This window comes from Pseudoliparis swirei, chromosome 3 (genome assembly GCF_029220125.1).
Source record: "Pseudoliparis swirei isolate HS2019 ecotype Mariana Trench chromosome 3, NWPU_hadal_v1, whole genome shotgun sequence".
Lineage (NCBI taxonomy): Eukaryota > Metazoa > Chordata > Actinopteri > Perciformes > Liparidae > Pseudoliparis > Pseudoliparis swirei.
The window spans coordinates 7142669-7155984 of record NC_079390.1 but is presented as its reverse complement, the minus strand read 5'-3'; the positions used below and the strand labels follow the sequence as shown (position 1 = coordinate 7155984).

The 13316-nt window shown below is 40.7% G+C and overlaps 1 protein-coding gene across 1 annotated transcript; it reads right to left on the bottom strand.

Annotated features, from left to right (window-relative positions):
• Positions 1 to 5616: 5616 nt before the first annotated feature.
• On the bottom strand, positions 5617 to 13121 carry LOC130189140 (claudin-4-like). Its single transcript, XM_056407829.1, has 2 exons — positions 11288 to 13121; positions 5617 to 7341 (listed from the first exon to the last, which is right to left on the bottom strand). Exons 1-2 carry the CDS (start codon positions 11773 to 11775, stop codon positions 6690 to 6692), a joined length of 1140 nt encoding a protein of 379 aa, XP_056263804.1. The 5' UTR covers positions 11776 to 13121; the 3' UTR covers positions 5617 to 6689.
• Positions 13122 to 13316: the final 195 nt, after the last annotated feature.

Here is a 13316-nt window from a genome sequence, read left to right as displayed (position 1 = left end):
AAAAAATATAAAACCCCACGTTATGTTGGGGACTGCTGCTGCTTTGGTTTCACACTGTACATCAGGAGAGTTTACTTATGTGTATTGTATTGTATAACTTGTTGTGTATCATTGTGCATAGTGCTTATGTGCATGGCTCTTGTCATGCAGGAACACACAAACAAGCAGACTACGGGCCCGGAGAGCCTGGCCTCCTTTGCAAAACATGCATTGCTATGGGAGAGATGTCTGCTGGGATACTGCCGTGAGCTGTCACCATAGTGACGCCATGAGCCGGAGGCCGGGGGGAGCGCACGGTACACATTCAACTGAGAGGAGAAAAAAGGTAACTGGTGGATTCATTTATCCATTCAACATTCGGCCAAAGCTCCAGTCTTAAACCAAGTATTACACAGAACCAGCACCATGGTACTGATAGTCCGACCCGGTGGCATTTCACCTCTGCCCTCCGTACTGCGGTTGTACTTCTTGACTGTGTAATGAAGCTGAGCGTCAGCCAGCCGACGTCAGCTCTTCTTCACGCCACACCGAACACAGCAAAGACAGTCTTTGTTCTCAAAGTGCCTGCACACACACACAAACACACACACATGACAAGCAGGTTAGTGATGTGGCTTTTTCTAGTTTACTGTAACAAAAACATCATGAATGCTTTAAACATCTCATTGTAAAAGGAAAGTAAATGAAAAGTATTTGCCTAGTTTGACTACAATACTTATAATGGAGGTTTGACGCTGTTGACTAACTTGTTGTTGTTCCAAATACATACAAGTACATACATATACTGTCTATTGTGAAGAGATATGGAGACAGAAAACTTGGACTTTATTCTCATAGAAACTGATGAATCAGAACAATGATGCTCTTTTAGTTGAAGCTCTTAAACTGTCCCACATACTGTATTCAGCATGTTTCTATTGTATTACATAAGATTATTGGACCTGGACAATAGTTAACACAAAGTTATCTGGACAAAAATTCCCCTACAAATAAAACAAAATAACATATTTTCTAATTGATATCTAATATATACACACCCGATAGTATAGTACACAGTAATAAATAGTACTCAGACTATATTTATGCAACAGTCCATACAAAAGAAGAAAAAACATGCAAGGAAAGGAAAGGAGGGATCATTCAGGAAATCATTTATTTTATTTGAGTAAACTTTATAAACCACAGAGCGAGACGATGAAATCTTAAACGCTGTTCCAGCAGAAGAAGCTGTGTTTGATGATTTACTAAACTGTCACATAAACTTACAATGAAATATGATGCTGTTTACAATACAAAGGATCTTGACTTCTGCTTCTCTGATACTTCTGCTTCTGCTCGGAAACCTTTGTCCACTTCCTAAATGTTTTCATTTGGATTGTATTCCGAAATATTCAGTAAAAAAAAAAGAAGGGCCGTAGTATTAGTTCATGGAGAGAAAGGTCAAATGTTTGTTTAAAAAAGCCTTAGTGTTTTAACAAATTGCAAATATCCACATTAATAAGTCTAAGGCGCCATTTCTTTGTATATTGTGGTATTTATATGTATAAATGGTTATAAGAAATGATTTATAAATCTGTATAAATATGTAAAGTCAGACCTTTTCCTGGAAAAGTTATTTCTCTTAACAGATTTGTTGTCAGCGCCCTGATATCAAAACGGAGTCGGCGGTATTTATTTTGTATCTGTCTTGTTATATAAACAGTTATATCAAAATATTTCTGTCCAATTAGTCGCCATATTTGTATCTCACAACACCTCCGATTTATCTGTATTTACAGACATATAAATAGTTTGAAGACTTTTCAGTCATGAAGTCATAAAAGACAGCTCGACGCTTCCTGATAAGAACTTCAGAATCATCAGGAAAGGAATGTTCTGCCTTCTGGGAAAAACACGGTCAGGAAACCAAAGTCGGTGCACAACAACAACCACAACTTAAAAGCGGAGCCCCTCTTGCGGCGCGATCACACGAGACGCAATGCCAAATGTAGCCACTGGTGTAAAGTAGGAGGGCCATGGCCCTTTCCTCCCTTCCTACCCCCTTACCTCCTGTGCCCTTGATCAGACCACACCCATCTTCGCCCCCCTCGTTTTTTGTTCTCAACGACACACCTGGACAAAGTTCTTGTGACGGCATCTTACACATGTGTGACGCTATCGCACTGACAAACCCGTCCAACAATCAGAACAACTCTGATCGCTCTGGGGTCTTTTTCTCTCAGATAAATAATTACATTTTCTAAAACATTTGTCATCAGTTTGTGTTTTTGGCACTGGAATATTTAATGCTTATTTAATTAAATTTTCATGACATTACTGAAGCTTTGGGCTCTGAGGGATCCCAATTATTACCAGAGAGACCTGCATCTTTATTTCAAGATAGAAGATTTCGAGCAAATTTATGTTTCAAACATCTACAAAAAAGGGAATTTTTTTCTGTCACTAAAATGTGATATGTAATTGATATATATATATATATATATATATATTATTGTGTTTTTGCTTATCGCATATCTTTCACCTTGTGTGGTAGTAACCACATCTCCTCTGACTCCTTTGTAATGAATAATAATATCTAAAATGCAACATGGCCGATGAAGAGTTTGCAACAGATAGTTTATCTACTTTACACAACTTTACAATCCATCAGTCAGCGAGGTTAAAGAAACCTGCGATAACCTGGGCTCATGCTTTCTAGAGTCTCTATCAGGGACCTGTTGGACTTTGCCGTTGGGTCCTCATCTTGTTCGTCAGAAATCTGCTCCCTGTCAACTTCACGTGTTCCTGCTGGAAAGAGAAGGTGAAATTCAAATGTTCAATCAATAACATCCGTGGCCTTTATCATCTTGTCATAACTCCTTTTTCCTGCCATGTCACGCAGCTCTAGTTCTCACTTTGTTCAGCTGTACATTCACAGTGATGAAATCCCTTGTTGTATTTTTTGTTTTTCTTTCATATTTAATTATTTGAATGTATGCTAAAGCTCATTAAAGGTACTCTGTGTTTTGACCACTAGTAGAGCTATGGAGCAATGTTTGTACACGCAGGCATGATACTGGAGTTTAAATAAATACATGTTAGCATGTTGCCGACGAATTTTTTCATTATTGATTTAATACATTTCTAAACAATTTAAACGCCAACCAAACAACACGCATACCATGATTGGTGACTTTCTGGTGTATGACAGAGATCCATAGATTACTCTATGGACGGAGGAGGTTGCAACAGATTCTCACCCCAACCTAAATAAACTTCGGTCTTCGGAGGAAGTTAGGGTTTAGACAACAAAACCACGTAGTTTCAGGAAATGACAAACGAGTCACGTGACTTGCGATTAACAACAATAATTACTTCAAATTTATGCACAGGGTGTCCTGGACAAAAGTACTGTGTTTTCTTAAGCTGCCCACCCTGTGTTGACTATCTCACTCTTTATACGTTGTCTGATAAAAGGCGATTGACACCATTTAGCACCTATTTCTGTGAACATGGTCCTTTATGATTACAGGGGAATGGCGAGGTGCGTGTGGATGTGATGGCAGAGAACTGCCTTTTGAAGGCTGATGAAGTGTATTTGTTTTTATTTATTACTTTTACATTCATTTATTTACATTTTTACAAGGCTGTGAAATATCGTGTCTCTAGTTTAAACCCTCATGTGATGTTTCCTGGCTCATCAACAGAGACAATGTTGATATTTAACCACATCCTGTTGTATCCTATCCAACAGAGACAACAATATTATGCTTTAATTCATATTAATTGATAAGCAATATCTAATGATTACAATTTTACAACTAATATGTAAAGACTAGGGCTGTGAAACGATTAACATTTTTAATCGGGTTAATCACAGGTTTCTGTGGATTAATCATGATTAATCACATATTACCGATATTCTCGGTATATTTTGTGAGAACATAGAGATTTATGACAAAAGACGGATATATACATTTATACATTCTTCTTTACAATGGTGCTGCAACTCAGCAGTTATTTAGCAGTTTTCTTCCATATGGAACATTAATACATCTTCATCCTAAACAGAATGTTTAACCCTCCTGTTACCTTTCGGGTCAATTTGACCCCATTCAATGTTTAATGTCGGTGTTCTTTGGGGTCAATTTGACCCCAGGCTGTTTTTCACTGTGTCAAACTTATAAGAAATATCAACTTTTTTATATATTTAAAGGGCTATTTAGGTAGTCAACAAACAAACATAAAGTACCTCACACTTAAACTTGGGAAGCAATATTAATTCTAATAATTTTCTGTAGGTTTTAATTGCTGGGGTCAAATTGACCCCGAGGGTAAAATATGTTCGTAAATGTAAAGGAGGGTTAACCTCTTCCACTCCACTGAGGACGCCGGCGTCCTTAAGACCCTCCCCTTCCCTTTAAACGGCTCGCTCACGCAGACCAGGTCAATAAACATGGGCATGTTTGGTATCCCAGCATTCAACATATCCTCATCTTTGCAAAGAACATATACATTTTCTTTTATTTCGTAATAATTTTTCACAAGAGGAGCCCTAACACACAATGTCTAAAGTCGCGATCAATGCAGCAAGTCGGGTCTTGCAACATTTCGACGGAGAAAACGTACAGAATACACTTTCTAAGTAGATGTATTAGCGGAGGTATTAGCGGAAGTACTAGCGGAAGTTAGCAAAGAGCTAGCGGAATCAGAAAAGGTAAAAAGTTTTACAAAAAAACTTTTTTTTGGTGCGCTGTGTCTTCCCTGACAGTAACGTGTTGAAGCCAGGAGACCGCGCTGTCTTTGCCCGGGCCATGAACACGGTGATTTGCTCCGTTTATGTTTGACTACATTTTATGAGTAACAGTTAGGGGGGTGCTAGTGACTTTTCATGCGCGAAGACCGGCATCTGAACTCTGCGGCAACCGCGATCGACATATTGAGCACCCCTGCATTAAAACATTGGTGCAAGTGACTTTTTTTCGTCCCGATGTGCGCACACACGCCGGCATCCGGCGAGACGGGGATCGGAGTCGTGTTAACGTGACACGTAGAGACAGAATGACATGCTGCTGGTTCGAGACGACCAACAACAGACGGATTGGAAGCTCATTCTGCGCATGCGTTAAATGCGTTAAAAAAAATAACGAAGTTAAACCTGTAATTTAATTAACTGAGTTAACGCGTTATTTTTCACAGCACTAGTAAAGACTAATTATTACATTTACATTAGACTTTTACATTTGTTGTTCGATAAGTTGTTCATCAGTTTGTCCAAGATTCTGCTTTTTGTCAAAACTATTGGGAACATTGTTGGAAACGGTTGCGTTATTCTTTTTCTGTTTTAATTTTCTTTGAGAGGCGTATGGCGGCCAAATGAAGCCCACGACACCTGCTACACCGAAAGTTATTAAGAACTAAAGAGAGAGATGAATAAACTCCCTAGTAACGCTAAACAAAGAGCCCAACTCCCAAAGCCCAACCCTACTTTCAGCTTTTTTTACTATTTGACTTGGACTGAAGCGTGTTTGTTTGGTGGCACATGCTTCGTGAGATCGCTCCTAAATTCTTCAACTAAAATAAAAAGTTTATTCTGCCTTTATTGAGCAATGAAAAAGAACCGAAGCAACTCACATACTACTTAGCTTGACTTTTATTAAAATCTTCTACACATTTGAAGCACTACTATGAAACATTTAACCAAGCATTTATTTTATAAATCCGCTCATTTACAATGTTTGATGACTAAAGTATAAAAAAAAACTGAACACAAAGTCCAAAGAACAAGAGATGGATATGCATTGATGAAATATTTGGTAAATATGAACCACAAAACACATCCTTTTGATGTAGAAACAGCTATAGTCATATTGCCTCAGGCTGTCACACACACACACACACACACACACTGGACCTTTGGCTCTTTGTTTGAGAGCAGGTATACAGGCCGATGATAAAGATAGATGTACAAACAAAAAAACAATACAAATCTATTACACACACAGTGGAGTGTACAGAATACATTTAAAAAACATTTCATGACAGACATATTAAATACATGTGCATATAATATAGACACATGAAAAGTCTCTGTTTCACAACTGAAACCGTCTGTAAACAGGGAAAAACCGAGGAAGGAGATAGCGTTGCTACCTGGGGCCGTATCATGGATCCATCTTCAGTTTCAATCTCGGTAGAAACTCTCCTAAGCAAATATACATGCAAAGCACAAACACACACACACACACACACACACTGAACAATCGCACATTCAAATCTATGTAAAATGAGAGCGAGCTTGTCAGCGGCGCACAACATTTTAAATAAAGGTTTCACTGAAACACGACACCAGCAGGCCGACAGCTAATGAGATGGCGACACACACTCGAGAGGAAGGTGTTTCAGATTCAGAAAATGCCACCGAAGTTAAAGCATAAATACAACGAGTATTTCCTGGAAAACCGGTTCTCGTGTCCATCTACAGGAAGGTGGAGCGTCTTTAACCGGACAAACCTGCTGCATGAAGCGGAGCAAGACTTTAAAGTTCAAAGGCGAAGCAGAACATTCTATCATTGTACACACATCTTCATTTCGGAGTCTTTTTGTGGGGTTCACCCTGTGGTTTTAGACAAAAAATATATACAAAGACACACAAAAACACTTGTGTGCAACAACCATCCTAATTTCATCCTGCTTTCCAAATCCATCTCTCAGACATAGTCTTTCCTGTCGTACCCTCCCCCTGCACTGGCGCTGCGCGGCGCGGTGTAGGCCATCCGGGGCGGCTTGTACTTCTTCTCCTTGGGCGGGCAGCTGCTGCACAGCATGGCGCCGCCGATCAGGAGCAGGGTGGCCGCTCCCCAGCCGATGTAGATCGACGCCCCGAGCTCCCTCTTCTGCGCGCTGATCAGGAGCGGGTTGTAGAAATTCTGGATGACGACGGTGGCCGTCCAGGAAACGGGGATGAGGACCAAAAGGCCGGCGAGGACAAAGAAGATTCCCGCGATGATCATCACTTTGGCTTTGGACGCCTCGTCTTCGATGCAGTTGGTGCACTTTGCGCCGACGATGGAAATCATGACCCCCAGCACCGCGAGGATGATGGCGACGATCATCATCGCTCGGGAGGCCTGCAGGTCCGGTGTCAGGGCCAGCATGGAGTCGTAGATCTTGCACTGCATCTGGCCGGTGCTCTGGGTCACACAGTTCATCCACAGGCCCTCCGAGATGGTCTGAGCTGTGATGATGTTGGCTCCGATGAAGGCCGTCACCCTCCACATGGGCAGGATGCACGTAACGATTGCAATGATGAAACCGATCACTCCAAGGGCGATGCCCACGATCTCCATGCCCATCGACATGCTGGCTCTTGGTGTGATGACAGAACTGAATGGAAACGGCGAGTCCACTGATCTCCCAACAGACCGTTCAGATTACAGAGGAGGTCCTTCTCCTCGGTCGTTCTGGCGTCCTTTAAAAGTGCGAGCAGCACCTGTAAAGAGGGCGTGATGTTGCTATGAGAGGCTGCCACAGAAACCAGAGCTGCTTTATACCTCAGGGGATTGAGGAGGAGCCCCCACGGTGATGATGTCAAAAGGAGGCTGTCTTCACACACACACACACAAAAAGAAGAAGAACACACCACCTGTGCACATATTGGTGGAGGAGGGGAGCTGGAGGCAGGACGAGTGAGGAGGTATGTGATGCTGGGAGGGTGTGGCTGTGGTTTGGGGGTTGGTCACCAGTAAGATGGCAGTCTCTTGAGAAAAGAGAACGAGAAGTTCTGTTTATTTTGTCCAAAAAACAACATGTGAAGTTCCTTTATATATAAACACAGACTTGCATAATGCAGTCGTTACCCGCAGTGCAGCACAGAGGTAGATTCAGCCTCTGGCTATACTTGAAAAGTGTGTTGTGAGTCAGCACAGAAACGTAAACACACACACACACACACTCAGACAGACTGTCCCTCTGATACTGATGATTTGTCGTTGCTTCCTGGTTGCAGTCTTGAAACAGTCCCAGAAACTGCGGTGGAAACCGGAACAACTGCACCCAGAACAAATATGAGCCGAGAGAACACATGACAGGCGGCTTCTAGGACACCTTTAGCATACAGACAGCGGAATCCTCTCAGTATCGGTTAAACTCTTTACTCTGAACAAATGATTCATGTGTTGTGTATAACAGGAGGAAAACACGAATAGCTTCTGGTATTATGTGAATTGTGTATTACGTTAAAGATTTGACAAAACTTAACATTTACTAAATTTGGAAAGTAAGGATTTTTGTTTTTCTTCTGTGAAAATGTTAAATACAATGTGTGTTTAAAAGCTAAAGGAATGAGATAAGTGCATCGAAACTGTCAGAGTCGATTTGTTATTAACTGTAAATCCAATTTAAATCAGGAAGCTCGACATTTTTTCAGGCATTAAAAGTTTGACAATGTTCAGGATGCGAAGATAAAGGATTTAATCACGGATCTTAATACAAAACCAAACAATAAATGGACAGTGGTAATTCTTTATTATTGGGATAAATCGTGAATGTAAGAATGACTTGAAAAAAGTGTCTAGCTTTTCTTTTTTGTAGTTTACGTAAAAAGGTGTGCAATACAAATATTTGTTTCCGAGCTAAATATAAGGGAAATCAATTTCAATATGTTTTAGTGGCATTTTAATAGTTTGTTTTCTATGATTATCTGGATAATATTGTGAATAGCAGTTATTTTGTCTGGGATAACAGTGAAATCTATAATTTTCATATGATCCCATGTCCAATGGCAAAATGTCCTGCCATAATCTATGTATTTATGTACTAATATTTGGGGGCATTGGTGTTGTCTGGAAATGAATAGCTCCATCTAAATGAATGTATTATTCTCTCCAGATTTTCTTTTGTGTCCTTATCCAAAGAACAAATGTTTGCATGTGCAGAGACTAATACGTATAATCAACTGTAATTAAAGCAGCCGCTGCCTCCTTTGCCTCATAAGCTTCAGATAAACTTCTGAAAAAAGGAGACGGTAAACCTTTGCCCCGCATCACTGACATTTCAAGCAGGAAGAAGTCTTCTAATGACCAGAGAGAACTCGATACAGCGAGATTTATAACCATTGTGAATCTATCCGTTATTTATTTGAACAAGCTCCACTCTCCTCATGATTGGTAATCTACACTATCCAATAAATGTGTTGAATTTAAAATAAAATCACCTCTGATGTAATGATGTTGTCATTATCAAGAAGACCACACATCAGGGTCATTTGAATCTTTTTGGAAACATCACTCCCTCCAAACCTAAATCTCACGAGGCTATGACTGCTCGTCGCCAACTGGCTGATGCAAAGTGTGTGTCAAACACAGTCGGCCCTTACAACGATTAAAAAAGACACACGCTCCCCAAGGCTGAACAACAGGGAGGCTCTTTTTGTGCCACCGTGTTGATTTAACAACATCGGTTGATGCGCTACTGCAGAGATAAGAGCGATAACCTGAAGGCGACCTGTACCAGAATACCTGCGTTAACAAAACCAGAGCGGAAGTTGCCTCTGTTTCTGCTCGCAAATGTAAATTCTCCAAATGTAACTAACTATTATCAAAGTGGAAGAATGCAAGTTCAAACTAACACACGATATATGTACAAATTGTTATGTCACCAGTGGTGGGAGGTAATTCAGTATCTTCACAACGTATAATCAACCAATAAATGATGATTATAATATATTAAGTTTGGACTTTATTACAATTAATCAGTAAATGTTATGCAATAATATAGTGTGTACTATTTTTTAATGGCTCTGCACAATGAAGATCCTTTTGCTATTTAAAGTATATTTAAATGCCATTACTTTTTATTTTCTGTAGACATTTTAATGCAGGACTTGATGTTGATTTACTTGAAACAGAGTATTTCTACACAGTGGGATTGCTTTTTTCATTTATTAAGTTTTTTTTCGACACTCCTGTGAATATAAAGTACCGCACAACACACCCAGTGGTGAAATAAGTACTTTTACTTAAGTTAAAGAGCTTTGTTTGGTGTTCTCCAGAGGAGCAAAACTAGGCTGTGTGTAGGAGGATTAACAGGCTCGGCTACCTGAGCACACCTGCCAGAACACAGAGGGTTAATTTGACTATTCAAAAGAAGAAAGAGTTGGTTTCAGACACCAGACGGAAGAAACTTTCCTTCCCATCACAACAACATCTTACATCTGTAATTATTATCTCAATAATTGTTAATATGAACCCGGATAAATTAAGCCCGCACATAATGTTTCACAGTTAAAATCTTTATTAATTCATTTATTCTAAAGTCATTTCAATAATTTCAGTAGATCTGAAACTCAAAATGTTCTCTCAATATTGGCAAACACATACAATCTTAATGCATCAAAAGCCACACAAGCCGTCAACCTTATTAGACAATGTCTAAACACAGCATTTAATGCGCAGAGAAATGTCACCCAACCAAATATCTATTTTACATAACTTCTTTTTACAGTCAACTCCGCCATGCTGTGGAGCCCAATGTGAGCTCCGTTTTGCTCAACTGCATGATGTTTCACGTCCATCAATACATCTATATTTTTTGTAATAATAGCAAGAAAAATATGAAGTCCCGACAGTGGGCCTTTACAATAGTTGACAGTATGATACTTGATATTTACACAGCATTGATCAGTATATATATATATATATATATATGTATATATATATATATATATATACATATATTTAAATATATGTATATATATACATATATATATATATATATATATGTATATATATAGATACATATAAATATATTTTTAAAGAAATATATATATATATATATATATATATATATATATATATATATATAAACAGGACCATCAAACATCTGTATAGAGCTTTCAAATCTATTTTTCAAAAGCATCAGAAAGCTACCTGCACATTTACACTTTGCTCCATAATATTCTCATACTCTTCCCAAAGGCTCTTTTACCATCTTACAACAAGTTATAATTCATCTTCAGGTCTGTGCTCATTTCCGGACAATGTCCAAATAAGCAGCATGCAAGTGAAAATAATACAAAGGAGGTCACACTTCTTCCCCCTCCCCCCTCGGTCCTGTCCTCTGCCCTCACACGTAGTCCCTCTGGTTGTAAGCGCTCGGGTCGTTTGACTTCTGTGCGACGGAGTACGCTATACGACCCTGAGGGTTCACGCTGTACCTCATGGGCTTCTCTTCCCGTGGGGGGCAACTGCAGCAGAGGATGGACCCTCCGAACAGCAGCAGGGCCGCGGCGGTCCAGCCGAGATACAGCGCCACCCCGATCTCCATCTTCTGACCGCTGTGGATGAGTGGGCTGTAGAACTCGATTATGATGGTGTGTGCCGACCAGGAAACGGGCACCAGCTGCATGAGAGCTACCGTGATGAACGCGCCGCCCGAGGCGGCCATCACCCTGGCTTTGACCCCTTCGTCCTCGATGCAGTTGGTGCACTTTGCCCCCACCATGGATATGAGGAGAGACACCGCCCCCATGATGATGGAGACGACAGTGAGCGCCCTGGCGGCCTGCAGGTCCTGAGGTAAAGCCAGCATGGAGTCGTAGACCTTACACTGCATCTGCCCCGTGCTCTGGAACACGCAGCTCATCCACAGGCCCTCCCAGTACACCTGAGCTGTGACGATGTTGGAGCCAATGAAGGCCGAGACCCTCCACATCGGCAAGGCGCAGCTGACCACACACAGCACCCAGCCGAGCACCGAGAGAATGACGCCGACCAGTTCAAGTCCCAGAGACACCATCGTGCAATCGGACAGGCGTTCCTCCTCTTGGATAAAAAGCTCTTATGAGTCCTTCCTCTCGTCTCGGTTACTCTTTATCTGAGTTTCTCTTTCCCTCGGTTTTCCTTGCTTCCCTGTCCTCCGTTGGTTCTTCTTGCTTTCGCCCGTCCAGCTCTACACTCGGTCGACCCTCTTTTTCCCGCCAGGTGCGTCCCCTCCTCGTCTGCGGCTACGAGCGCCCGCTGCCGAATCCAGAAGAGTTGATTTGTCGACGTGTGCTTCCTCCACAAACTCTCCGCTCAGACGTCGTTACCCTCTGTTCTTCTGCTCTCCGGCAGTCGAGGACCCTTATCTGTGCATTGTTTTATGACCGAGGGGTCAGGCCCTCCTAAGAGATGACATCACTCGTCAAACCAAACCAATCAGGCGAGGTCTGGGCATTGGCCTCGTTTACTACCTGGGTGTGTTGGTGCTCGTGAGTGTGTGCTGTTTCACATGAAGAGTAGTTTTATGGTTTAACCTTTTGCCCATGGTAGCTCTGGGTGTGTCGGCTTTATTGCCGTCAGGAGGTAATGAGTGACCAAGAAAAACTTGTTATGTGGTTGATAGGTGACCAGATGAGACTGTTTGGAATATACAAACATGTATTATAATAGCTGTGTGTGTGTGTGTGTGTGTGTGTGTGTGTGTGTGTGTGTGTGTGTGTGTGTGTGTGTGAGTGTGTGTACATGTTTGCTCAGTGTGGGATTGTGTTGGAGTTAGACTGAGGACGGGGACTTTGGCACATGTTATTGCAAGCAGGCTTTCTCCGTCTGTTTTCTGTTTTATATTTTCTGTTTTCATTCTTTTTTGTTGTTGTTGTGACGTGACATGTTTTTATAGCCGCAACTAAAATATGATGCGACAGTTTTTACGGCTGTTTTTATAGCACATAGCTTCTCCACTGGGTCACACACGTGATGGGAAATCATAAAGTCAAATTCTGAGTTAATGACAAACTAGAAATGTTGCAAATATATTTTATAGATGTGACTCCTGTGAACTAAACTAATCCAACGATGTGTTAGTTGGTTCTCTTCCCTGTTTGTGACACAGCACCAAGCCCATTGGAAAAAGACTTAATATGAAATATTTTAGAGAGTCACAGATATACACTTTTGTTTCAAAGACTCAGTACTTTCCTAAAACAGTTTCTGACAAAATTGACTTAAATCTGTGTAAAAAGTGTATTTTTTTAAGATTATTTACTGCGTTGGAATAATAAAACATTTCAATCAGGAGAGACAAATGAATGAAAAAAAGATTGTAATTGATAAATAATAATAAAGTCAAGGCAGCACGTCTTTAATGTGGTTCTGGTTGATGATTCTGCTGTGACTTTGTAAGCAGTCAGGTTTGTTTATTTTAGATTATGTATTCTTTAAACACGTGTTTATGTGTTACTTTGAACTCGTCTGGTCTCCCATTCACGGTGAGTCTCGGAGCCGGGTTGGAACGACTGGAATTGCAAAAGAATTAAGAAAAAGCCAGTGGGATGGACTTTTAAATAGGATTTTGGATTA